A 25,704-nucleotide genomic window follows, 5' to 3' on the forward strand; every position below is an offset into this window, starting at 1 on the left:
CAAGTGTCGGGTCTCTGCTTACAGATCCGCTGTTTTGCAAATGAAATTGATGGCAAAAATGTGATCCTTTATGCTAAGTGAGCTCTACAGGTTAAGCGTATCGAGCTATAGAAAATTAATTAACTTTTAATCGTTACATTTGTTATATAATATAGTCGAACAAAACCAAAACTTTGTGCAACTTCTCAGCAGCACTCTCTTAATTTCCGTTACCATAATATTATTTAGAGGAGTTTAGAGGGTTTTAAAATAATTTCTTTGACCTGCATACAATACTGTCGTAATTTGAAAAGGCACAACTGACGTTTTACAAATGTTGAGAAAATCGAGATTAAAATATATTTTTTATTCTATTAAAAAACATGTTTAAAGTGTGCTTTCCGAAATTGTGTAAAAGTAAGAAATTGCGTTTTTTAGTATGTATACCACGATAGCAATATAATATTTTTTATTTTAATCGATATATTATATTTTCATATTTAACATATTTCTTTTTAATTTAACATAAAAAGTACCTGAAAACATATATTGCTATATAACGTTTAAAAGGTACATATGTATAAGCAAATATGAAGGCACAAAGGCTAATGTGTCTTTTTATGCAACAATTATAAGCGTAGGGCCTAGCAATTATGCCCTTCCTATTCACAGAAAGAGCTTAACTGCTAGACTTTGTAAATTGTGACTTCATATAAAAGTATGTATATTATATAAATAATAAAAAGTTGAAATTAAAGTAATATCTCACAATATGCCTTATGTAATAAACCCTATTATGTAATAAACCCTAAAAATTATGCAGTTGTGCCCTTTAAGCTACGCATTTAAACTATTTCTATTAATTTTACAGCTAAACATCCAATAAGATCAGACAGATAGGCCTTTTTTCCTAATTCATAATATAATATACATATTACATACATATATAACAAAAAGTGTTAGTTGTGCCCTTTTAACACGGCAGAATACACTGTTCAATTATTTGTCAATTCACACCACGGTCCATGCTTCTCTTTATTCTTGTATGAGTTTCCTTAATTTTATGCGAATTTCCAAATTTTAACGTGAATCTCTCATGCAGATTGTCAACATCCACGGTTTGGAAGCGGAAAATCAACTTCTGAAGTGCTTGCTTGCGGAGGCGGCGAAGACATCGTGGGAGAACGATCGTCCTGGCACTACTAACAGTGTGCACGCGCAGCTCTTGGCTCAACACATCGGTACACTCCTCAACCATCCAGCAAAGGCGACGGTTATCTGTCGCGTCGTCGACCAACCCACCCGGGCTGTTCAGAAGGTAAGTTCGGAAGGTCCAATACCCCGGCTCCTTGAGACAAGTTTATCTATACAGTAGCAACATTGTACGTCACCATGCCTTGATAAACTGCTACATCCTTTCAGCCACGTTACCGCACCGTTCCACGTTGACGACGGCGTAACGTGGACATGTGGACAGGCTTTAACTCGTATTTCATAGTGATCCGTTGATAAATGACTTGAAATTTTCAAGAAAACAGAGTTATTCCTCTCTGAAGGAGGCAACGCCGTTACGATTCTCCTCCGCTGTTGCGTCCGCCCATAACACTATATTGTATGTGGTCCATAAGCAACTTTTATCGCTTGCCAACAATCCATCAGATGTTGCTCGTTTGATCCCTATTAAGAAGTCGCACTCCACGTTTGTGGCAATATCTTGTGAAATGAAATTGAATATTGTGTCCCTCAATTTTCCAATCAGTAAAACTTGCTTCAGGATATCCCGAATCTGACGTATTAGTTACTACCCATCTCAAACATAAGAGGATTTGCATTGTTCACATTTTGGTCGTTCGAAACTGTAACGACCGTGTAAAAGTTGCGAATAAAACTGAGAACTGGGGAAAAATAGCGCTATTTTAGATGTCTAAAGTGTCGAAAACCGTTGAAATCGAAAATCGAAATCGATATCAGTTTCGGGAGTAAGGCACCTGTTTCGGGAGTAAGGCACCTGTTTCGGGAGTAAGGCACCGGGTTTAAATTGCAACTTTTAATTGCGAATCACTTTTTAGTCGACTACTTTATATGTTATGGAAATGAGATTTTTTTGATTTTTATACGAACCAAATAAGTAATAAAAATTTAATTTTTAGTTTACATATAATTATTTTTTTTGGCATCTGTCAAAAGCACAATCAACATAGGCTCCCTAAAGTTGTTCATTTATTTGTTATTTTTGCCTAAAACCTCTAATTTACTTATTATTAAGTATATGAAACCTAACCTAAGTAGTTATCACAAATGTTTGCACATCAATAACTTCGTGGAAAAACCTAATGCAGCTGTTCAACGTCGGGGACCGAACCGTTACCAGTCAAGTTAGTTACAAATTACACAAAAACCCAGCTGGAATCAACAAAATTGGAGTAATATCAAACCTGTATCCATTGTCATCCTATAGCATCATGGAATAACTCAACTGAGGTAACAAACCACATATTATAACAGTTGTTAAACTTCGAAATTGAAATTGCTTTGTCTCAATTGTTCAAGATAGTTCGTTTTTAATTTGAAAATCTAAACATTTTTAAACAAAACAACAAAAAATATAAAAATTGACGTGAGATTTAACTTTATCAGCTGACGCCTGACAATCATAACTTGGCATTGATAATCACTGTCAACGTCACAGAGACAATTTGCCTGAACGTAACTTTGCTTGGACCATAGACAATCTTTTTATTTTTATTGAAAATATGGCAAGCAAGTTACAATGTGGGGGTGCAAAGTTGCTATAAAAGACAGAAACATTATGTCTGTCTATCTATATATGATCTTCTTTGCGCCAATATTTCAACAAAGAAATTCAATCAATTGATTAAGGATCAAAGCATACATGACTGGTTGTGTCCTGCTTGCCGTAATAAACTGCCCAAGGCTGACAACCAAAACACACCGGTAAGGGGACATCTACCGCTTGAAGCTTCCCCAGGCACTACAATAATGTCACCATGCGTAAAAAGACAGTGGTTTCTTCAAATTCACCTAAAACCTCACCCACATCTTCACCGCCACCAGTACCGGATCCTACCAATGCAAAAGGTTGATCAAGACATGTCTAACTTACTTCGTTCTGAAATAAAAGATGCATTGAAAGCTGAACTTCCTAAAATTTTAAAAGCATCCTTAAATTCTGAACTGTCAATTTTAAATAGTAAAATTTCAGACTTAATTACGTCTATTGAATTCATCCTTGGAAAATATGACGAAATAAAGACAAAGACGAAGAAATGAAGATCCTTAGAACCCAAAACTCAAATCTCATGCAGCAAGTTTCTATCATGTCATCGCGTTTATCCGCTCTTGAACTACACAATCGTGAAGCTAACATAGAAATACATGTTATACCTGAATTCAAGTCCGAAAACTTACCTCAAGTAGTGCAGCAGATAGGAAAGGCAGTATCTCAAACAATACCAGATGAGGATATAAGTACATTCTTGTTTTCGAGTGGTGAAAATAAATCCCAAAAGTACACAAAACGAATAAATCGATACGGACTTGAAATAAAATATTTGAATTTTATAATAATATGTTACTAGCTGTCCCGGCAAACGTTTCTTTGCCATATAAATTATTTCGCTCATATTATTTTATTGAAGTGACTAAATAAGTATGTCACCATGGCAACGTCCATCGCTATCCCGTCGCACAAACAATGGTCGCCGTCAGTCTCGAGTTGTAATAATTTACTATTATTTATTCAACAAATACGCTTATCAATATAAAAAGTGCCCATTAGCCGATTCTCAGACCCGCTGAATATGCATATAAAATTTGGTTAAAATCAGTAAAGCCGTTTCAGATTATCAGATATAGATCAGTTAGCCGCGGCCTAACATTGTGACATGAGAATTTTATATATAAGATTTGTAAAACCAAAAACGAATTCCTGTCCCATTATTACTTTTTATTTTGTAAATTCAAGGAGCAAAATAAAACAAGTACATAATTTACAAGACTCACTCGAATTATAAAAACTGTTTAATTTAGGGTGGTTGAAACTTGCACCAGAGGCGTGGTTAAAGTTATGGTCAAAGTTATGGTTATAGTTAAGGCTAACTTTAACTTTAACCTTAACTTTGACCACAGAATTTGACAGATGACAGCTGGTCCGACAAGGCTTGAAATTAACGTGGGCGGGAGCGCTGCTGGTAAAGGAGAACTGTCAAAAATGGCGTTTTTGTACTATGATGAGAGCGTTAGTTCCTTTTTTCACCACGTTCAAGGTTATGGTTAAATATGGCGTCCCTTTTTTACTTTAACCAAAGATTTGACATTTTGCATTGTAGTTATAACTTAGGTATAGTTAAAGTTACTGTTATAGCTAAAGTAAGTTGGTGCAACCCACCCTTAGTATTATCATTATTAATTTCACATAAATATGTGTTACTTTTCACAACGTGGTTATTAATTTATGGGGATATTTCGTTACAAGTAATCAATGCATCTGATTCTACTTATTCGCTTTCGATTTTTAAGACTGACATCCCTAGAGTTTAAAAAGAAAAAAAGTCAGCTGACGTAACATTAATACGACCTACAATTATTAAGATCACAATTTGTTTATTACGCTTAGAATTGTTTATCAGTAAAAGCAAATCGTTAAATAATTCGTATTGGTCATATTTACAATAAATATGTAATCGTAATAGAAAACAGTTAATCAATTGTGCAGTTATAACAAAACGCAAATATTTATTTTTATGCAAGTCACTACCAGGTTACGTTGTGCAATTTTGATGATGATGATGAACTGTCAAATGTGACCTATTAAAATGCCCCGACTACTTGTTATGTATTTTATTAATCCGCCGTTAAATTTTTAATATTGGACATATTCAGTATTTTTACAGTCTGTTTAATTTTGTAAGGTTCGTTAAGTAATGCCTCATTAGGTTGGTGAAACTACGTCCCCGCTACATAATCTGTTAGGTTATGCTTTGTAAGATACAATAATATTTTATTTCTTAAGGTTCTAATGTTTTGTTGCAGACTCTCAAACCCACCAATACACTATTGACTCGACTCACTCGGCTATTGAAGTTGACCACTGCACAAGATGTCGCCTTCACACTTGTGCTGAGGAAGGCCTCGACAAAGCCCGATATTGTGACACTAGCGAAACAACACTTGAAGAAACGATTTCTCGACTTCGTACAGTGCTATCTCGACGCAGGTATATAAGTAACATTGTCTACAAATATGTTTATGAGCTGAAAACTATTTTTAATAGAAGAATTATAAGTTCGACAAAAAACTTAAACTATAACACTATTAAAACATACCACTAAATACTAGTGCAATATGATCTTTGATGTCTTACTAAGATTTTCATTAATTACTGCTTAAATACCATTATATTATGTAGTATATTAGGTATGTATATTTCTGCTACAAGAACTTGACAAGCTTATGAGATTTGAGCTTGAGAGATATCGCTAGATTATGACACTGGATACATAACTCGAGATTTTTGTTTTTTTTTTGGCAAAATGTGATCTGACAACTATAAGATTCCATATCAATGTGTGCTTACTTTCAGAGCGTGGACACCAGGCGGAGCGCGCAGGTCTTCAGGAATGCAGCCCTGAAGTTTTGCAAACCCTCTTGACAAGTCTCGCGCACGAGAATTTTCGACTCGCACCCGTCACAAAAGACTTATTTCTAAAGCGACTGCGAGTCGACTTTCCCAGGGAGGTGGTACCCATAGTACTAGCTCCACTCCTGTATCCTGACGACTCTCAAACACCACTCGAGGAAATGACAACATCGGACGATATGTCGGCCGCAATGATGGACAACTCGTTGGCGGATATCATCCGGGACATCGGATATGCGTTCACCGCGTCAGTGGAAGATTGCAAGAACAACATGCTAAACTTTGGTGCCAGAGAGCCAACGGCGATAGACGTTGCGCGGATTATTTCGATGATGGTGAGATATCACGCCACTTTACCGGATGGCCCCCAGATGCAAACGCCCGGCAACTTCTGGATGAACCACGAAACGAAGAAGGAACCGACTGCCCATGGGCATTCTGAGACGTGGAACGCCGAAGTGTTCGTACAGACTCTAAAGGACTTGGCGGCGAGTTTAAATTGGAAGGAGGTTATTTTACAACTCGATCATCCCGAGTTTATAGTACCCGACAGACAAGGCCTAAGTTTACTCTTCACGATACTACGGTTAGGTCTTCAGAGCGCTGGATATCCGGCCAATATTTTTCCAGTAGAATATTTATGTCGACGGTGGACCAATTTAGACGGGCAGATGAGCCTAATATCGAACATACTGAAACATCCCGACATTTTCAGTTTCGCGGACCATCCCTTCCATCCTGTGTCGATAGATTTACTAAAATCACCTCCTGAATCTGACAACAAGGAAATTGCTACTTGGCGCTGTTTGTATCTAGTGGAGCTACTGATTTTTGCTTCAGAGCGAGGATACTACATGCAAGTTCACGAGCTCCTAAAGTTTCCACTGCAGCACTGTCCCGATATACTATTACTAGCTTTATTGCAAATAAATCCACCAATAACGGTTTTCAGACAAGAACTATTGACCACATTAATACCGATATTTCTAGGAAATCATCCCAACTCAGGTATAATTCTCCAACACGCGTGGCATACGCAAAATCCGAATATAAAACCAATAATCATGCACGCAATGGCAGACTGGTATATTCGCGGAGAGTGCGATCAATCCAAACTTTCTAGGATTTTGGATGTGGCCCAAGACCTGAAAGCTTTATCTCTTCTGCTAAATGTACAGTCGTTTCCTTTCGTCATTGACTTGGCGTGCCTAGCCTCTCGTAGGGAGTATCTCAAGCTTGACAAATGGCTAACCGACAAGATAAGGGATCACGGAGAAACATTCGTTTCGGCAATGGTTAAGTTCTTACAGAGACGTTGTCCGCCTGTGCTCGGAAAAGTACCCGAAGAACCATTGCCCAAAGCGGCCCAACTACCTCCAGAAACAGTGGCCACCATGCTTACATGTCTGCAGCTGTGTATACCAAACGTGCAGCAGGAATTACAGGAAGCGATTTACAACGTGATCGCTACTTGCCAGACTATGATGCTGAATAAGACGAGACAGACTGGTATCGCTGGTATCGCGCGGCCTCACACCAGAGTACTAGAAACGCCGTTCAACCCGGCTGGCTTAGGAGGACAACTCTTCACTCCACACGTCGACACTTGCCTCGCTACGTTGACGCCAAACGTGGCAAACATGACCTTAGGAGCACCAGCAAATACAGCCTTTGCCATGCCCGGTACGTTGGGTCCCTTAGTTGCAGCACCCGGGTCGCCTTCGCGGCTAATGGGCGCCGGTCCCAATAGTCCATTTATGATGCCGATGCCACACACCGCTAACGTGGCGACGATGGGGGCGCTAGCCCGAATGCCCCCAGCGCCAACCATGGACAAGCCACGACTACCCGATCCGATACATTTCCCAGAGATGATGCACAACGTCTCCAAAGAGATCGAAGACGAAGCCAATGGCTACTTCCAAAGAATCTACAACCATCCACCTCATCCGACGCTTTCTATAGATGAGGTGCTAGACATGCTGAAGAAGTTTCAAGACTCGCCCAACAAGAGGGAACGGGAAGTCTTTACGTGTATGCTACGGAATCTTTTCGAGGAATACAAATTCTTTCCTCAGTATCCCGACAAGGAACTACACACCACTGCACAGTTGTTCGGTGGTATCATTGAGAAAGGACTCGTACCAAGCTACGTCTCTCTTGGACTTGCGCTAAGGTTTGTCCTGGACGCACTGAGAAAACCAGAGGGATCTAAAATGTACTACTTCGGCATTGCAGCTCTCGACAGATTTAAATCTCGCTTGAAGGACTATCACAAGTATTGTGAGCACGTGAGAGCGATACCACATTTCAATGAGTTCCCACCTCATTTGATCGAATACATAGAATATGGTTTGCAAAGCCAGGAGCCACCGACGAAGCCACAGGGTGCAGTTCTACCAGCCAGCCTTGCAGCGCTATTGAATCAGAATACCATTGTGACTGTTTCGGCGCCATACAGGTAGGCTGTCAATAAATATTTAAAATAGTCTTGTTGTCGGAGTAAAACGTGCGTCAATGTTCACTCGTCCGTTTAAGCATTGGTTATTCAAATGAAAATAAACGTTTGTGATTTGCGAACCGCAATTCTGGTAAAGCAGATACGTTGTTTACACATTTGAATTTAAAATTTTCAATTCTTACTTAAAAATCATACAGTGAACTCCAAAACATTCAGTTGTGTTTTATATTTTATATACGGTTTAATTCAAGGTTAAACCAAGAAAGATGCTTAACTTTTTGTAATCCTTATTTCTATCTACGTAATATGAAAACTTACAATGCAATTACAAAATATTACTTATGCTTTATACTAAACAATCTTGTATGACTGCTCTGTATGTTATATAATTTTAATTTCCTACCCATATTAATATTTAATGTACAAAATATTGATTATATTTTTTCTTACAGGGCGGTTGTATGCACGCCTAGTGCTATATCTGTGATATCAAAAGTTGCCAACTGTGCAGCCGGTGGAATCGGAAGTAGGCCTTCCATTGCCAACGCTACCAATATTGATACGCTTCTTACTGCCACCGACAGGGAGGAGAAAATCAATGCACCACCCGAAGCTATACAAGACAAAACTGCCTTCATATTCAACAACCTCAGTCAGCTAAATCTACAACCCAAATGCGAGGAACTGAAAGAAATCATAACGGACGAATACTTCCCTTGGCTCTCGCAATATCTCGTCATGAAACGAGCATCTATCGAGCTCAATTTTCACGCTCTGTACTCAAACTTCTTGGACGTTCTCAAAATTCGTGAAGTCAACAAAATGGTCACAAAAGAAACGTACCGAAATATCAAGGTACTGCTGCGATCTGATAAAGGAATCGCCAATTTCTCTGACCGCTCCCTCCTGAAGAATCTTGGACACTGGTTGGGAATGCTCACTTTAGCCCGCAATAAACCAATCCTCCATGTCGATATCGATCTCAAAGCACTTCTACTTGAAGCTTATCACAAAGGACAACAGGAACTTTTATACGTGGTGCCGTTTGTTGCGAAGGTCTTGGAAAGTTGTGCCAAGAGCGTCGTATTCAAGCCACCGAATCCCTGGACCATGGGATTGATGAATGCACTCGCCGAATTACATCAAGAGCCCGATTTGAAACTAAATCTCAAGTTTGAGATAGAAGTACTTTGTAAAAACTTGTCTCTAGATATAAGTGATCTCAAACCATCAATATATCTGAAAGATCCGGAAAAACTAAGGTCAATAGAATTCCAGCTATCCCAGCCGAAGCCGAGCAAGGAAGCGGCCACCAATGTTATACCAATCAACCAGGCAATAGTGCAAGCTCCTCCGCCGATGCAGATGATGCCTCCACAACAACCGATGATTCCAACTGAAGAAATGTCAGTGACTGCCCCGACTCCGACTAGTGGCCTGGTAGCCAACGACCCGAGCCTGATGGGCGTGATCGGGCTACCGGAACCCAGATTCAACTACCTAGACGTGAATGTTTCATCCACTTCCGCTTTCGGACAAAAGATATGCTTCAATCCGCATATCCTGCTGTTCCAGACATATCCCAATCTGAAACAGTTTGTCAAACCAGCAATTGAGAGATCGATTCAAGAATGGATTCATCCAGTTGTGGATAGGTCTATCAAGTACGCTTTGACCACCTGCGAACAGATCATAAGAAAGGACTTCTCCTTTGACCCCGATGAAGTGAGAATGAGGACATGCGCTCATCACATGATGCGGAACCTCACCGCTGGGATGGCAATGATCACCTGCCGCGAACAAATCATAAGCACCATCAGCGCCAACCTGAAGGCTGCTTTCGTCACTGCATTGATACCAGCCACAGCACAACAAGTAAGTTCTTTAATTCAGATGAATAAAAACCTTGTACAATTCTAGTAAATATACTAGCGTTCTAGATGGTTCCCATTTTGTTAATCAATTGTCTTTCCACTGTTGTCCTCCTTGACAGTATGAAATATTATTTGCTTTGACTTTGTTATATAAATGACCTGTTATAATGTTAATAATTATTCCAGGACGCAATTGATAGTGCCGCGGCAGTTCTGGCGACAGAGAACATGGAACTGGCTTGTGCATTCATCCAAAAGACTGCCGTCGAGAAGGCCCTACCCGAACTCGACAAGAGGCTAATGAACGATTACGAAATGCGAAAAATTGCTAGACAGGAAGGACGTAGATACTACGATCCCATGGTGTTGACATACCAGACAGAAAGGATACCCGAACGCGTACGCCTGCGCGTAGGTGGCCCCACTGATATACAAATTGCTGTTTACGAGGAATTTGCATGCAATATTCCTGGATTCATGCCTGTTCGTGATGCTGGTATGTTTATACCGAAACCCGCCGCTCAAGAACAAATACCACAAATGACTTACAGCCAAGTCATGAACCCTACACAGGTATATTAAAATGTTCAAAGTAATTATTACAATAATTACTTTACTTAGGGTACACTAACAGTAGATAATATAGTGCAAATACTTTATTTTGGTTTCTTATGACTACTAACGTTATTTTATTCGAAATAAAAATACCATTGCTTACGAACATTCGTGCTATTTTTAGAATGCTTCTGGTATAATATTTGTAAGTAAAAACTAATTGTTATGTGTCGTAAGCTTCGTTTTCGTTTCAAAGACAACGTGTTATTTTAAGAACACATATCGTTTAGGCTACATTACAAAACATACAATGAACTCTTTTCTGTGCTTTGCTGTTCAGTCTATTTAAGGTTTGACGCTTTTATAGCGAAATAGGCAGCGAATGAACAGAACGTTTGAAAATGTAATTCCACTTTTGACAACATAAAGAAAGCTTCAGTTATTATTTAAAATTAAGTATTACATATTCAAATAGTTCCGCTTTTTTTACACTTAGGCCCACTTGCGCCAAACCTTTGAGTTAAATAAATAACCCAGGGTTTACTTAGGGTACACTAACAGTAGATAATATAGTGCAAATACTTTATTTTGGTTTCTTATGATTACTAACGTTATTTTATTCGAAATAAAAATACCATTGCTTACGAACATTCGTGCTATTTTTAGAATGCTTCTGGTATAATATTTGTAAGTAAAAACTAATTGTTATGTGTCGTAAGCTTCGTTTTCGTTTCAAAGACAACGTGTTATTTTAAGAACACATATCGTTTAGGCTACATTACAAAACATACAATGAACTCTTTTCTGTGCTTTGCTGTTCGGTCTATTTAAGGTTTGACGCTTTTATAGCGAAATAGGCAGCGAATGAACAGAACGTTTGAAAATGTAATTCCACTTTTGAAAACATAAAGAAAGCTTCAGTTATTATTTAAAATTAAGTATTACATATTCAAATAGTTCCGCTTTCTTTACAAAAATTCTTACACTTAGGCCCACTTGCGCCAAACCTTTGAGTTAAATAAATAACCCGGGGCTTACTAACTCAGTGTTAACGTTTTTAATTTTTAACTCATACTACATATTGCACCAGAAGAATTTATCCCAGAGTCAACTAACCCGGGCTTATGTCATGTTCATTCTTTTTACATCCAGCCAAATATGATAGAGCGAATGCTGAATAATTTAAGTGTACTGCTCTCTCTCGCTCCAAAGTACTTTAAATAAGGCTATCTCCTTATATCAGATTTGAAATGACACGTGGTTCTATGTCGCATTGTGCGTGCGTGTTGTGATATTTTGTGCAAATAAATTAAGTCGAAAATGATAAAAATTGGGATGAAACACTTGTGTCCAAGTACTACCTATTTATGAAGGAGTTCACTAAAGATGCACTAATCCAATATTTATTATTATTAAACTTTGGTAAAGACTTACTTTTTATGCTCATTTGTATATTGCAATTATTTTCAATTTTATTTAATAAAAAGAGAACAGTTTCTTTTTCTAGGCGAAATCTTCGATGGAAATCTTTGTCTCTTTGTGAGTAAATACGGGACCCTAAACAGATCGGTCCGTTCTACAATCCTTCTGTAATACGAGTCCGAACTAATGTATTCGATAATTTCTTCATCATCATCAGATAACAACCACTGATCATTTATCATTGTTAAACACAAAATAAAACCGGTACCTATTACTGAACACAACAAAGTACATAAGTCATAACCGAAAAATCTCAGTTTTCTATATTACTAACCCAGAGTTAGTTGATTTAACCCTCCGACATCAGTGGGTTTAAAAATTTAACAAATTAACTCGAGGTTACTACCTAACTCTTGGTGGTGCTTGCACCACCTAGAGTACACCACATAATATCTTGATATGATGTCAATTTAAATTCGAAGTATAATTTAACTCAGAGTTAAGCGTGTTAACCCAGTCTGGCGCAAGTGGGCCTCATTGTGCTTATCCTTTATGTTGATTAATAATCCTGACATAATCTGAAATAAAATAAATGGTCTAAAACATTTTATTCACCAATTAATTATGTAAATTGTAAACGAAAGCAAATAAATTAATAAGGCGCCCCCCACATTAGGCGTGCGCGTTTCTTGGGCGTTTGAGTGAGAGAACGCCTTATGCAGTGCGCTCGTATGCCCGAGGAACGCGCACAGTGCACACCTCATGTGGGATCAACCAAAACTAGATTTTGTTCTATTTAAATTATAATTGAAAATAAGATTAACAAGTTTAAAAAAATATAATGTTCAGCTTTGTAAATCACCAACCCGCATGTCAATGAAAATTGGATGTTAGGTGTAATATAATAATGTTCTATTTATCTTACTACAAGGTTTCTTCAATTTCACGTTTGGTGTAATTGTTTCGATGTCGTATTTGCACTTATGCTTCAAATGCACCCTGTGTCGTGGTCAGATCTTAAGATAATCTTTTTAAGGTATGACCACATTGTTCGGAAGCTGGCATGTGGATTATTTGAAGTGATTTTTTTCAGGTGTATGGCACAGACGAAATGGGTGCATTGATAACTGCTGCGGAGTTGTTCCTAGCTAATACTCTGTCTGTGCCGGCTTTCGCTGTGCAGGCAACGAATATGCATACCCTGCTCGAATGTCTGATTATTGCGAGACGACAGAGAGATATCGTTTCCGGTCTGACGCTGTTGCAGAGAGTAAGTTAATTATAAAAATATTTTTATCCGCTATTTGCTATTTAAAAGTATTTATCTAAACTTACATTTCTTTCAGTGTAATATGAGTTCGTTTCGGCGGTTAAGTCTAACTCTTCTGTAAATAAATGTATGCAAACCTACATTCATAAAAAGTACAAGGAACTAGTCTAGTCTATATTATAATACTTTTTAAACCAAATCTTTGTTCTAGGCTGTGGAAGGTCTACTCGATGGCCACATGGTCCAGTCTGGCATCAACACTGAACACGTAGACATGATGACAAGATACAGAGACATACATCTACGGGTGCTGAAACTTCTAGAAGACAACAGAGTTTACGGCCATGTATGGACCACGAAACAGATCACCAGCGTTGTCATTGAATGCCGAGATGAACTCAAATACAACTTGGAAGGTGTTGACTGCCTGATTAGAAACCATCTGATCAATTTACCACAGGTTTGTTTTTTTATTTGGTTGTAATTTGGAGATCTCAACTCTCAAGTTCTTTTGGTAACTAAGGCCCACTTGCGCCAAAACTTTGAGTTAAATAAATAACCCGGGGCTTAATAACTCAGTGTTAACGTTTTTAATTTTTAACTCATACTACATATTGCACTAGAAGAATTTATCCCGGAGTCAACTAACCCGGGCTTATTCCGGGTTCATTCATTCTTTTTACACCCAGCCAAATATGATAGAGCGAATGCTGAATAATTTAAGTGTACTGCTCTCTCTCGCTCCACAGTACTTTAAATAAGGCTATCTCCTTATGTCAGATTTGAAATGACACGTGGTTCTATGTCGCATTGTGCGTGAGTGTTGTGATATTTTGTGCAAATAAATTAGGCGGAAAATGATAAAAATTGGGAAGAAACACTTTTGTCCAATGTTTATCTAGTCTACCTATTTATAAAGAAGTTCACTAAAGACGCACTAATCCAATGATATTATTATTAAACTTTGGTAGGGAATTACTTTTTACGCTCATTTGTATATTGCAATTATTTTCAATTTTATTTAATAAAAAGAGAACAGTTTCTTTTTCTAGGCGAAATCTTCGATGGAAATCTTTGTCTCTTTGTGAGTAAATACGGGACCCTAAACAGATCGGTCCGTTCTACAATAATTCGAGTCCGAACTAATGTATTCGATAATTTCTTCTTCATCATCAGATAACAACCACTGATCATTTATCATGGTTAAACACAAAATAAAATCGGTACCTATTACTGAACACAACAAAGTACATAAGTCATAACCGAAAAATCTCAGTTTTGATATTACTAACCCAGAGTTAGTAGATTTAACCCTCCGACATCGGTGGGTTAAAAATTAAAAAAATTAACTCGAGGTTACTACCTAACTCTTGGTGGTGCAAGACATGATGTGAATTTAAATTCGAAGTATAATTTAACTCAGAGTTAAGCGTGTTAACCCAGTCTGGCGCAAGTGGGCCTAAGAAAGTATCGCCTCTAAAATTTAATTTTGTATCATCCTCATAAATATTCTAGTGACCTACATCTCAACTCAATTTATTCTTAGTTTCCGCCCCGAGTATCGAAAATAATCGGAATATTTTGTCTATTTTGAATTTTGTTTTGACCCAGAACAAATCTTAGGGATCTTTGTCTTTCTGACACGGATTTTTTTCTTTGGCTTAGCTTCTTATATTTTTGGTTAGCAAACCACACCAATTGGGTGTTATCAAGTTTTAGTAGACTTACGGACGTTCCCAATATTTGATCTATCTTTCTACTAGAGATAGGAATAGCTCACAATTGACATAAAATATATGTCTCTAATGTCTAATGTGAGCTATCTCTAGTAGGGCAAAACCTGAGATAGATCAAATATTGGGAACGGCCGTTAGTAGTCGTATAATCTTTCTAATATTATCTTTGTCTTTATGGTATCTATATTTTTTTTCAGTACGACCTGGCACTAGCCCATCTTATGGACGGCGGTAACAACTACGTAGCGGTGGCATTCGCGATGCAACTGCTCCAACTGTACCTCGTCGATGACAGAACTAACACATACGCTACAGAGTCCGACCTGTACCATACCACGGAGACTCTGATAAGGATGACCACCCACGGCCGTCAGCCGCCGCCAGAGGGCCTGGCGACGCTTATTGAGACAATAAGGATCAACCAGGACCCCAGCACCTATCTTGGCGAACGATCACCTTTAGGCCCTACTGCGCATATCCATAACGGCATCTTGCAAGTTCGGGTAAGTTTTGTTTTGAAGATGTAGAAGCAATAAGAACAACAGTCATGAAGAATGTTACTTAAACTTTCTTAATTTGCACTTAACACTCGGCGACACTCGTTTCGCCTGTCATTAAATGCGATAGTCCATTGCTCATATTTCAACACTTAAGTCATAAAAAAAAAAAGTTTTTAGTAGCCTGCCATATTGCCTTATACTTAGCCATGCCATATACTTAGCTAATTACGACGACAAATTAAAAAAAATCTACTACTACTACTTGGCTAGAAAGTCACAAATGTTTCTATTACTAACCAAAATATCCCCGCAGGCCCGCGATTACGACGACCCACCCGGTCTCCAGGAGAAAATCGAGACGTTATTCCGCGAATGGCGTGCGATTCTCATGGGACAGCTCACAGAGGTGGAAGTTGGACAGAACTTCAATATGTACGTCCACAGAATGAATATCAACGGGATGCTGAAATCAGACGACATGGTGGGACGATTCTTCAGAATCGCGACCCAGATGTGCATAGAGAATGTGTACCAGCAGCTCAACGAGGACAGAGTGAACCCACCACCTGTGCCTCTGAAGAGGGAGAAGTATTATTCCATGTGCGATTCCTTCATCAAACTCGTGTCGCTACTAATCAAGAACACGTCCGACGCTGGAAACCCCACGCCCAAGCTGAATCTGTTGAATAAGGTGTGTATTATAGTTACCGTATAAAGTCCTGTATTTGCAAGGCACATAGAGGTCATTCTTACTCTACTTGTCTTTTTCACTCGCCCAATATAATGCTTTCTTATTTACACGAGACAGAAGCTCGATAGCATAACGTCGAGTATGCATGAAAGAGACAACGAATGAGAATTTCAATTAACTTCTGCGTCCTCCAGTGCAGGACCTCTCTTTCCAACAAAGAGAAAACATAATATATTAATTAAGCAAAAGTATAGGCAAATACTAAAGGATGTTGACCAAGAGATCATAATATTTTAAAACGTTGTCCTTACCCACATCTTTAATCCAACTTGTCTTTGCCAGATGCTGGGTATAATCGCGGGTTGCTTACTCCAAGACCACGAAGACCACGGCGCCAACTTCCAGCAGCTGCCTTACCATCGTCTTTTACTTATCCTCTTCTTGGACATGAATATGGCGGAACCTGTCTTAGAATCTATGAACTATCAGGTATGTTTGTTGTGATTATATGCAGCCCGCAGTGTCATTGCATAGGATGTAGAGCAATGTCGATAAATCAATTATAGGACAACTTAGAATCTCTTCTAACACAGTAGACAAGATCAATTTCAGCATAGCAATAGAAAAAAATATCCTGCAATTTTAGCTCTTCCCTTAAAAGTACTGTGCAATGTATAATATTTATGTTACTGTGCGGTTTCTTATTCACATTCGATATTTATGTTGTAATCGTAATGTGAGCCATTTAATCTATGGCAGCTGCACAATAAATAATTTCTTTCAGGTTGTGGTTACACAACGAAATACTATTACGTTTTTGGTGTACAAAGACATGAATATTATGCAACCTTTTCAGGTTCTGACAGCATTTTGCCACACGCTTCGTATCATCCGACCCAGTGTGGCGCCAGGCTTCTGCTACGCCTGGCTTGAGCTGGTCGCCCATCGCGCCTTCATCAACCGGGTATTAGCCGTTACGCCGCAACAGAAGGTATTAAAAATGTTCAAATGGCTAAAAACGCCTTAAATCGTGATATGGACGATGACTGGTATATTGGATCTCGCTCTATCGGTCTTTCGCAAGTTCTAAACCGTTACAAAGCATTCCAATATTCTGGATAGTTACATATTAGTAATAGATGATGGCCGCGCGCCAATTCAAAATAGCGACCATAGTGTCAAATCTTACTGAGCATATTTTAAAAAGCGGCATTTAATAAGAGAAGCAATCCTATCTCTATTGTTCTAATTTACAACTTATTACTAACGTTTTTATTCCTTTCAGGGTTGGGGAATGTACTCCACTCTGCTCATTGATCTCTTCAAGTTCCTAGATCCATTCCTAAGGAACACCGAACTGGCGTCGCCAGTGATGATGCTTTACAAAGGCACATTGAAAGTGCTGCTGGTGTTGCTTCACGACTTCCCAGAATTCCTCTGCGACTACCACTACGGCTTCTGTGATGAGATACCACCGAATTGTATTCAAATGAGGAATCTTATTCTGTCGGCTTTCCCGCGTAACATGCGTCTGCCGGATCCTTTTACGCCCAATCTGAAGGTGGATTTGCTTGCTGAGATCGCTCTGCCGCCGCGCGCGATTATCAACTACGCGACTTTGATACCGGCGTCGCAGTTTAAGAAGGATTTGGATGCGTATCTGAAGGCAAGAGCGCCCGTCACGTTCCTTTCTGAGCTACGTAGCAATATGCAGGTTTGTTTCTACTTGGCTTTGTTTCTAATTAATGTAACGATATTGGATGTCTAATGCTATCGAAATAATAATATGCTTTCGCCTACAGACTAAATATTGTACACGTTAATCATATAAGCATTTAATTTTTAGGTGCTAAACGATCCCGGCAGGAGGTACAACAGCCAGCTAATGAATGCCGTGGTTCTATACGTGGGGACGCAGGCGATAGCTCACATCAGGTCGAAGGGCCAAACGCCAAACATGACCACCATAGCCCACTCCGCTCATATGGACATCTTCCAGAACTTTACCGTTGACTTTGACTTTGAAGGACGGTAAGTGAACGTTCTTTGCGTTCGTTGCGCTTCAGGAGCCGTACAACGAAACCGCTTTGAGACTCAAACGAATGAATCGGAACGCTCGTGCTACTCTAACAAACGTGAAACGACATTGTTAGAGTAGGACGCGGCATTCCGATTCGATCGTTTGAGTCTCAAAACGGTTTCGTTGTAGGTCCCAGATTCGTATGGCTCAAATTATTTTTAACCTCATAAAGTTGGGTATTAAAGTAATAATATCTAATTTTACCTTTGATTTAAGCTTGGCTTTTTATGTACTGGTATGCAAAAGATAGTTAAATGTATTGAATGAAATTATAAAAAATGTATTCAATGATTTACAACGTTATATAAATGACCCACTTCTTGCCTACACTGTAATTGGTCCGAAAGGACCGTTACAACTCCTAGTACGCTTTTAACATACGCTTTACCTCTACAATAAACAATCTCTTATAGGTATCTCTTCCTCAACGCTATTGCGAATCAGCTCCGCTACCCGAACAGCCACACTCACTACTTCAGCTGCTGTCTCCTCTACCTCTTCGCCGAGGCTAACTCCGAGGCAGTCCAGGAACAGATCACAAGGATGCTGTTGGAGCGACTCATCGTGAATAGACCACACCCCTGGGGTCTCCTGATCACGTTCATTGAGCTCATCAAGAATCCCATCTACAAGTTTTGGACGCATGAGTTCGTGCATTGCGCCCCTGAGATTGAGAAGTTAGTTGGTTAATTCTCTCTTGTCTGTTCTTGTCAATTCTTTATTAACTTTGTATTTTCACAGATACGTTTATAAATTTTTATCTTTATGAAGTTGTAGTGACATAGATGCTATCATTATAGCCACCCATTCTAATAGTTGTGCTTTAAAATGAATTGTAACGAATATTCCTTATTAGGATGTCTTTATGAGCGCGATAGCACACGGAATTTTTAACCATGAATTTTTCCTAGATTGTTCGCGTCAGTGGCTCGTTCGTGCATCGCCGATAAGCCGGTAGGCGGCGGCAGCGAGCGCGAGATGGTTGAGTAGCGTCGAGCCCAATGGGAGTCGCTCCGGCAACAGCAGTTGTTCAACAGCTTTGTCGCGAAAGGTACCAACGTTAGTTCCTCTTGTTTATGTTATCGATAATTCAAATTCTTTATAATATTACTTTATATATACTTTATAATTGACGGTGGCAGGTTTCATTGAAACCAGGCCAGTTAGTTACGCAGGAGTCATTTTATGGTGCCCAAGTGTGTGCGCAGTATACAAAAGCACTCTCTATTCTTATACTCTCATAAGTTATCATATCATCACTACACTCACATACAATATACATACATACAAACAGACATGACACTGTCTTGAGCGCACCACGTGAGAACACGAGAGTCAATAGACGAGAGTGGATGAGTAATATAGTTTGCTAAGTGCGTGGTCAAGCCTGTGATACAGACACACAAACAGAAGGCCTTCATAACCCAGTGGGATGGAAGACCGACACGACTGGCGAGAGATCAAGCGCCGGACCGACTTTTTACATGCCCATCCGACGCATGGATCATCTTACTTGTCAGACAATCAGTTTGTTGGGCTGATCAGCCTGCATTGTCCTAAACAAACTTGGAATTAACATGTTTCCAACGTGGGAATCGAACCCACGACCTCGAAGATGCGCTCTAAACCACTGGACCACGGAGGCGCGGCGTTATAATACACACTTGTACTATCAGAAAAGTAGATTCCCAGCCCAGCCCATTCCAAACCCAGCCGACAGGTCGCGACTAACATTGAATCGACAGAACCCAGCCAAATTACGTTGGTCCCTCATATGCCTATGAATCAATTTATTCGATGGTGCAGTCCCAACACTAGTGTCACCAGTTACTTTTTAGTTTTTAGGGTTCCGTACCCAAAGAGTATAAACGCACTTGGCCGATATTTATTAAATATCTTTTTTATTTTTGAACATTTTCAGGCTTCCAAGAGGCGTCGCAGAGCAGTGCGTCGCAGCCGCAACCGTCGACTTCCCAGCCACAACAGCCGCAGAAGCAAGTTCTACAATGGAATAAATTGTTCAAAAAGTAACCGATACTGTGGCTGCACCAGGTGGCTTTGCATACAGACTCATACAACAATATGTCAGGATCAAAAATGTTTCGAGTGAGAATCACAAGTGATTAATTTATGACCTTACAGGGCCTTGTCGATAAAAATATTTACTTTTCGATGATGTGGATGCCTTTGTCTGTCTTCAACATATGAGATATAGACAGCAACGTCACCTCGGGAGTTAATATCTTTATTGATAGGGGAAAGTTGTTCAAGTACTTTTGAATGTATTCAATTCAACTGTTTATACTTTGTGATACAGATTTGTATTTTATTTGTATATTCGTCTGAGCATTGGACTGGTATTAAAGATATGTAAATACTCTGTTTAATTACTTGTGTTGATTATAAGACTTTAATTGTTAATCAGAATAAAGTCACTGTTTGATTAGTTTATCACATGGCACGCCTTATTTAAAATCTCTTTAACTTGATTTTCATGTTCCTATTTAGTATCAATTTCCAATGTTAAAATTAATATCCAATTATGATTAGTTTTACATCAGCACATATTAGCCAGTCCTGTATTATTAATCGGTTTCTTTAATTATAATTTTTTACTGTTGTATAGTTATGTCGATACTGGATTTTGTGATGTCACCAATGTTCATATAATGTATTAAAAGTGACGTTTGAATTCAAGTATTGTAAGTGTATGCTATAGTCAGTTGTTGGCAAGACGTGGCTCTACGATGTTAATTGGTCGTGCATAGGTTTAATGATTAGGTGTTCGACCGGAAGTTGTCGAGTCTCCGCACATCCATAGCTCTGTCTAAACTCTAAACACTACGCCAAAGTCACTCGATTGAAGTTTTGAATTAACGTCACAATGCCGGAGTTTATTTTGATTTTCCATCGGGCGTAATTGAACGTATTTTGTAAAGTAAGTGGCGTGTGATATAAGAAATTTCGAAAATAAAGTATAACTTCTGTCGCGTTACTTCTGCGTAGTCTTGAGACTAAAGGTCTACTCACACTAGTCAGGCGACTACCCTTTGTGCCCTCCCACCGTCGAGCTGCATACGACGAGTCAGCGGGCACACAGGCTATAAGTTAAGTCCAAGACCGCTCAATGAAATCAGTTAGTATATGTACTGTATGAATTAAAATAATTTTAACTAGATGGCGTCAGTGTTTCAATGTGCGTTCTCTTATCCTCTCAGGGAGTGACCACTTACAAGTGCATCATAAGAGGCAAGTTAAGCAACAATTATTCTTAGGTGTCTATAATAATTAGTGATAATTTAAAGTAATATTTTATTGTAGTAATTAATTCTATGCGGTGTGTCTTTACCGACAATAAAGCCTACGTTTTGATAACAACTCTTATTTTCATCATTCGTGCAGGGGCGGATTTAGTGTACGAGGTTATCGCGTTTTCATTTTTGTTTAATTTTGGATGAAGAAATTTGTAAGTATAAAGTATTTAGTTAGAATACCTAAATCCGTGCCTGTTTATCATCTGTTTTTTTCTTATGTCCTCCGGACAATCTAGTAGTTCTTCATTAGTCTGCCATAATGCCGCTTGTTCTATTTAATGTGCAATAGTCCGACATCCTCAAGTATAATTTTTGCGGTGCCTAAACTGCGAGACGAGTGACAGATCTTCATATTAAAGGTTAAAATTGTATTGTAACAATAACGTCACTTTAAAACATTTTAACTTTTTCTTTAGTATAAATTTAATGACTCGTTTCGTGTCCGCATATTGCCCATGCGCCAATAGCATCTCTCGAATAAAATTATACTTGAGTTGATGCTCAGGTACGAAGAATAGTACCATGTAATACTTGTGTATACTGTGTCGGAGTATCGACGCATCGCTTCTGTAAAGATTTAGTTTATAATTTAAGTATTAACGGAGTAAGTCTAAACTTGTAGGCTAGGAGCAAATTGAGCCAGGTACTCCAATTTTTTAACTTTTATTTGTGTTGTAATAAATATTTTTTCAACAATTATGGTATTACTTGTGTACTTACGCCTAATGCTTACTGTGTGCTAATTATATGTGAATTGTCATAACTCGATTCATTATTTTAGTTTTATCACCATCATCGCTCGGACTGAATAAGAAAAAAAAACGAGGATTGGTCAAAAAGCGATACTTGTTTCTTATGCAAACATAAAAAAACACACAAATAATGTGTGCGCTTATACGACGGCACTAGAAGTAGTTGAAAGTTACCGGTTTCACAAATTTATCCTTACTTTTTTATTTGGTTCGAGCATCAGAGCGATTACATTCAAAATGAAGAAATACTTCATCATCAGCAATGCCACAAACCAATCTATCTATAAAATCGTCTAAAATAATTTCAAAATGGCTAAATGTTATTATCACCATATTTGAATGTAGTTGGCGAGTCCACCTAGTAGACGAATAAAGGTATTTCTACACGAATAACGGCTTAAGCCTTACCTTACCTCTTAATGTAAAAATACCTTACGGATAATTCGGTCAGTAATTTTGTCTATGAGGAAAGAAATTAACTGTTGCGAAATTCATTTTTTTATCAAGACTTCGTCTATAATGAAAGACTTAAGAATATAATATCTTTCCTGATTACATTTGGTACAGGCAGTGGAGTTTGATGCCGATCCGTAGTATGGGTATATAAATTGACCACTCTCAATAACACTCGTGCAAGTCATCATACTCACAGTAATTTACTGTATGATTTAAATTTCAGAAATGATATTTCAAAATATAAGTTGCCGAAAGCAACTATTGCCCCCAGCTGTTAAAATAATTATTAGAATGAACCTACGAGTGAACTGAATTAATCTTACTATTCTAAAAATATTATTTACCGAATTGTGTCATTGCATGTTAGGTCTTCGAATCATTTCGTCATTTTTCATATCTATCTTACTATTAGGAGCAGCTAATAACTATTCCAAGGTCTGATTGTCTTTGGCATGTTGTAGAGGTCTCATAATAGAGCATGACAGCGGACCTTCACTAGTTTAAAGCTGCAGCCGCATGGGCGTACCGAAGGGGGGGGGGCATGGGGGGGCAGCTGCCCGCAGCAGCCCCCCCTGGATCATGTTGACGTCCCTACTAAGTATATTATCTAGTACTTTTATCCATAAAAATTAAAAATTAAGAATACGAATTTTTGCCATTTGTTTGCAATACAATATTTTTACAACAAAAAATTATTATTATTTTTTTCTTTGTAATACCTAGCTTATGAAAAATCTGATTTGCCCCCCCCCTGGCCTACTTGGCCTTACTACTACGGAACCTGGGTACGCCCATGGGCCTGCATCTATTTTTATTAATAACTAACATACAGAAGTCAGGAAGACACCTAGTTCTAGGGCGATTCCATGGAGGAAAAGCCAACTTAATTTTGGCGTTTCATGCTAAGCATTTTGCCATCAGAATTCAGAGGGCAAATAGCCCAATCAGAAAGTTACTTCGTAATATCATAATGAATGAGGACCATTTAAGACCTGCCACGGTCACGATTAAAGCGTACATTTTTCTGCTTTATGATATTAGAGGTACTGCCCGCTTTGAGAATAAATTATTTTACCTAGCGCCCCCATTTTTCACCTACTTCAAATCTAAACCACTATAACTTCAAATTAAATGAAATTAATTGTTAACGTATGCCTTACCCTTGCAAGCTATCCCCAAAAGGCTGGTAAAGTCACAGGTTTTTCAGTTTCGTTGGTCTCTGGTTTCGTCCGGTTATGGGCGCTTTTATATTTTTGGACGTGACTGTAATAACGTGGATGTCCGCGGCAAAACGATACCACAGGAAAGTAAAATGTAAGTATGGATATTTAATTATGAAGACGATTTTAAATTTCCGTCGGCGATAACGTTATGACGTGCACGTTAGAGGCCATGCCGACGTCTACTCTCTTGAACCGCAAAAAACCATGAGAGAGAAAAAAAATTTGAGGGCCAATTTGTCGATAAAATATGCCATAGATCACGACATTAAAGGATCGGACACCGGTGTCGGGAGTCGGGACACATTGTATATAACGGCGTGCGCGATTAACTTGTCTATTGGCAACTTATTTTGAGATAAGTTTCATAATATATGTTATCTGTTGGAGCGGCCAGTACCGGTAATTAAAGGTTGTCTGGCAGAAACTGCTGCTAGCAGTAAGACCGCCTATTTGTACATATTTTTCCTCTATTGTGTTTTTAAGTTTAAGTTGTACAAATAAAGTATTTTCTATTCTATTTTATTCTACCGGATGGGGTTTTGAGTGACGCTGTCTAACTGACGATGGACATTTTGATAGGTGGAAAATCAATCATCTGAAAAATGCCCAGATTATTGAATGTCGGGAAGTACGGTGGATACTCCCAAACCCATCGGCTCCAAATCTGACGATATCTGGTTAATCATAGCTTTATTTCAGCACCTAATGTACGCCCACAATCATGGAGGATGAATGCAATGTTATTCCACAGTCATTGAATCAGTTTCTAATACCGCTCGACGATCCGATTCATGATTCTACTATCATAATATATAAAAGAATGGTGGTCTTCGGTATTGCTGGAGCTTCCTATTGTTACAAAAAGAGATATCTCGTCGAAAGTAAATACAGGGTGAAAAAGTAACTTTAACATAAATGTATCAGAAAATTCTTGACGCTGGGGCAGGCGAGCGCGGACGGAAGCCACGGAAGACATGTAATAGGCTCTCGCGTCTCCGTCCTGCGCGGAAGTAGGAACACGGTCGGGTTTTAGTGGGTACAGCTGCGGCCATTTACCATCTCTTCGGCGGTAGCAAGTCCCACATACCCCGGTGGTCCTTCCCCAACGCTACCGGGAATGCGTAATAGCATTTCCCGACAAAAAAAAAAAAAAAAAAAAAGGTACACAGTTATACACAAACAACAGTATTATCACTTTGTTTTGTTACACGGTACACCCTGTAATCTGTATATCTAGGATACTGGATACATCTAGATTCTAGGACTTAGGTTGTATTATAAATTCTATCCTAGTCCTCACTTAAATGTATTGTAAATGTATTTCTGGCAAATCATTTTCAATATAATACACAATATCTAGCGTCTAATATAGATAGCATTCTTAAAAACATTTTAATACTAGCAGCGACATCTCGTGTTGAGCAGTCAAATTAAAGAGAACATTCAACTAGCGATTTAAAAATAGGTGACTTCGTTGCACCAAATTTTTTTTTAATGAAATAAGGGGGCAAACGAGCAGACGGGTCACCTGATGGAAAGCAACTTCCGTCGCCCATGGACACTCGTAGCATCAGAAGAGCTGCAGGTGCGTTGCCGGCCTTTTAAGAGGGAATAGGGTAATTATAGGGGAGGGTAGGGATGGAAATGGAAGGGAATAGGGGAGGGTAGGGAAGGGAATAGGGTAGGGGATTGTTCCTCCGGTAAACTCACTCACTCGGCGAAGCACAGCGCA

At 38.8% G+C, this 25,704-nt stretch overlaps 1 protein-coding gene across 2 annotated transcripts in view; it reads left to right on the forward strand.

Annotated features, from left to right (window-relative positions):
• Nucleotides 1-22,228, forward strand: part of LOC121738843 (CCR4-NOT transcription complex subunit 1) — a 50,423-nt gene extending 28,195 nt beyond the window's left edge. Inside the window, exons 2-17 of one of the 2 annotated variants that reach the window (XM_042131092.1) lie at nt 1,082-1,297; nt 5,032-5,215; nt 5,582-8,099; nt 8,552-9,974; nt 10,160-10,546; nt 13,044-13,220; nt 13,432-13,680; nt 15,154-15,459; nt 15,770-16,147; nt 16,490-16,636; nt 17,004-17,138; nt 17,433-17,861; nt 17,994-18,178; nt 18,641-18,904; nt 19,139-19,286; nt 20,149-22,228. In XM_042131092.1, the coding sequence (XP_041987026.1) occupies nt 1,082-1,297; nt 5,032-5,215; nt 5,582-8,099; nt 8,552-9,974; nt 10,160-10,546; nt 13,044-13,220; nt 13,432-13,680; nt 15,154-15,459; nt 15,770-16,147; nt 16,490-16,636; nt 17,004-17,138; nt 17,433-17,861; nt 17,994-18,178; nt 18,641-18,904; nt 19,139-19,217 (7,077 nt within the window). In that variant the 3' untranslated portion in view covers nt 19,218-19,286; nt 20,149-22,228. The remainder of the gene's footprint in view (nt 1-1,081; nt 1,298-5,031; nt 5,216-5,581; nt 8,100-8,551; nt 9,975-10,159; nt 10,547-13,043; nt 13,221-13,431; nt 13,681-15,153; nt 15,460-15,769; nt 16,148-16,489; nt 16,637-17,003; nt 17,139-17,432; nt 17,862-17,993; nt 18,179-18,640; nt 18,905-19,138; nt 19,287-20,148) is intronic. The other variant, XM_042131091.1, reaches the window with a different exon arrangement.
• The last annotated feature ends 3,476 nt before the right edge of the window (nt 22,229-25,704 follow it).

This window comes from Aricia agestis, chromosome Z, assembly GCF_905147365.1.
Source record: "Aricia agestis chromosome Z, ilAriAges1.1, whole genome shotgun sequence".
Lineage (NCBI taxonomy): Eukaryota > Metazoa > Arthropoda > Insecta > Lepidoptera > Lycaenidae > Aricia > Aricia agestis.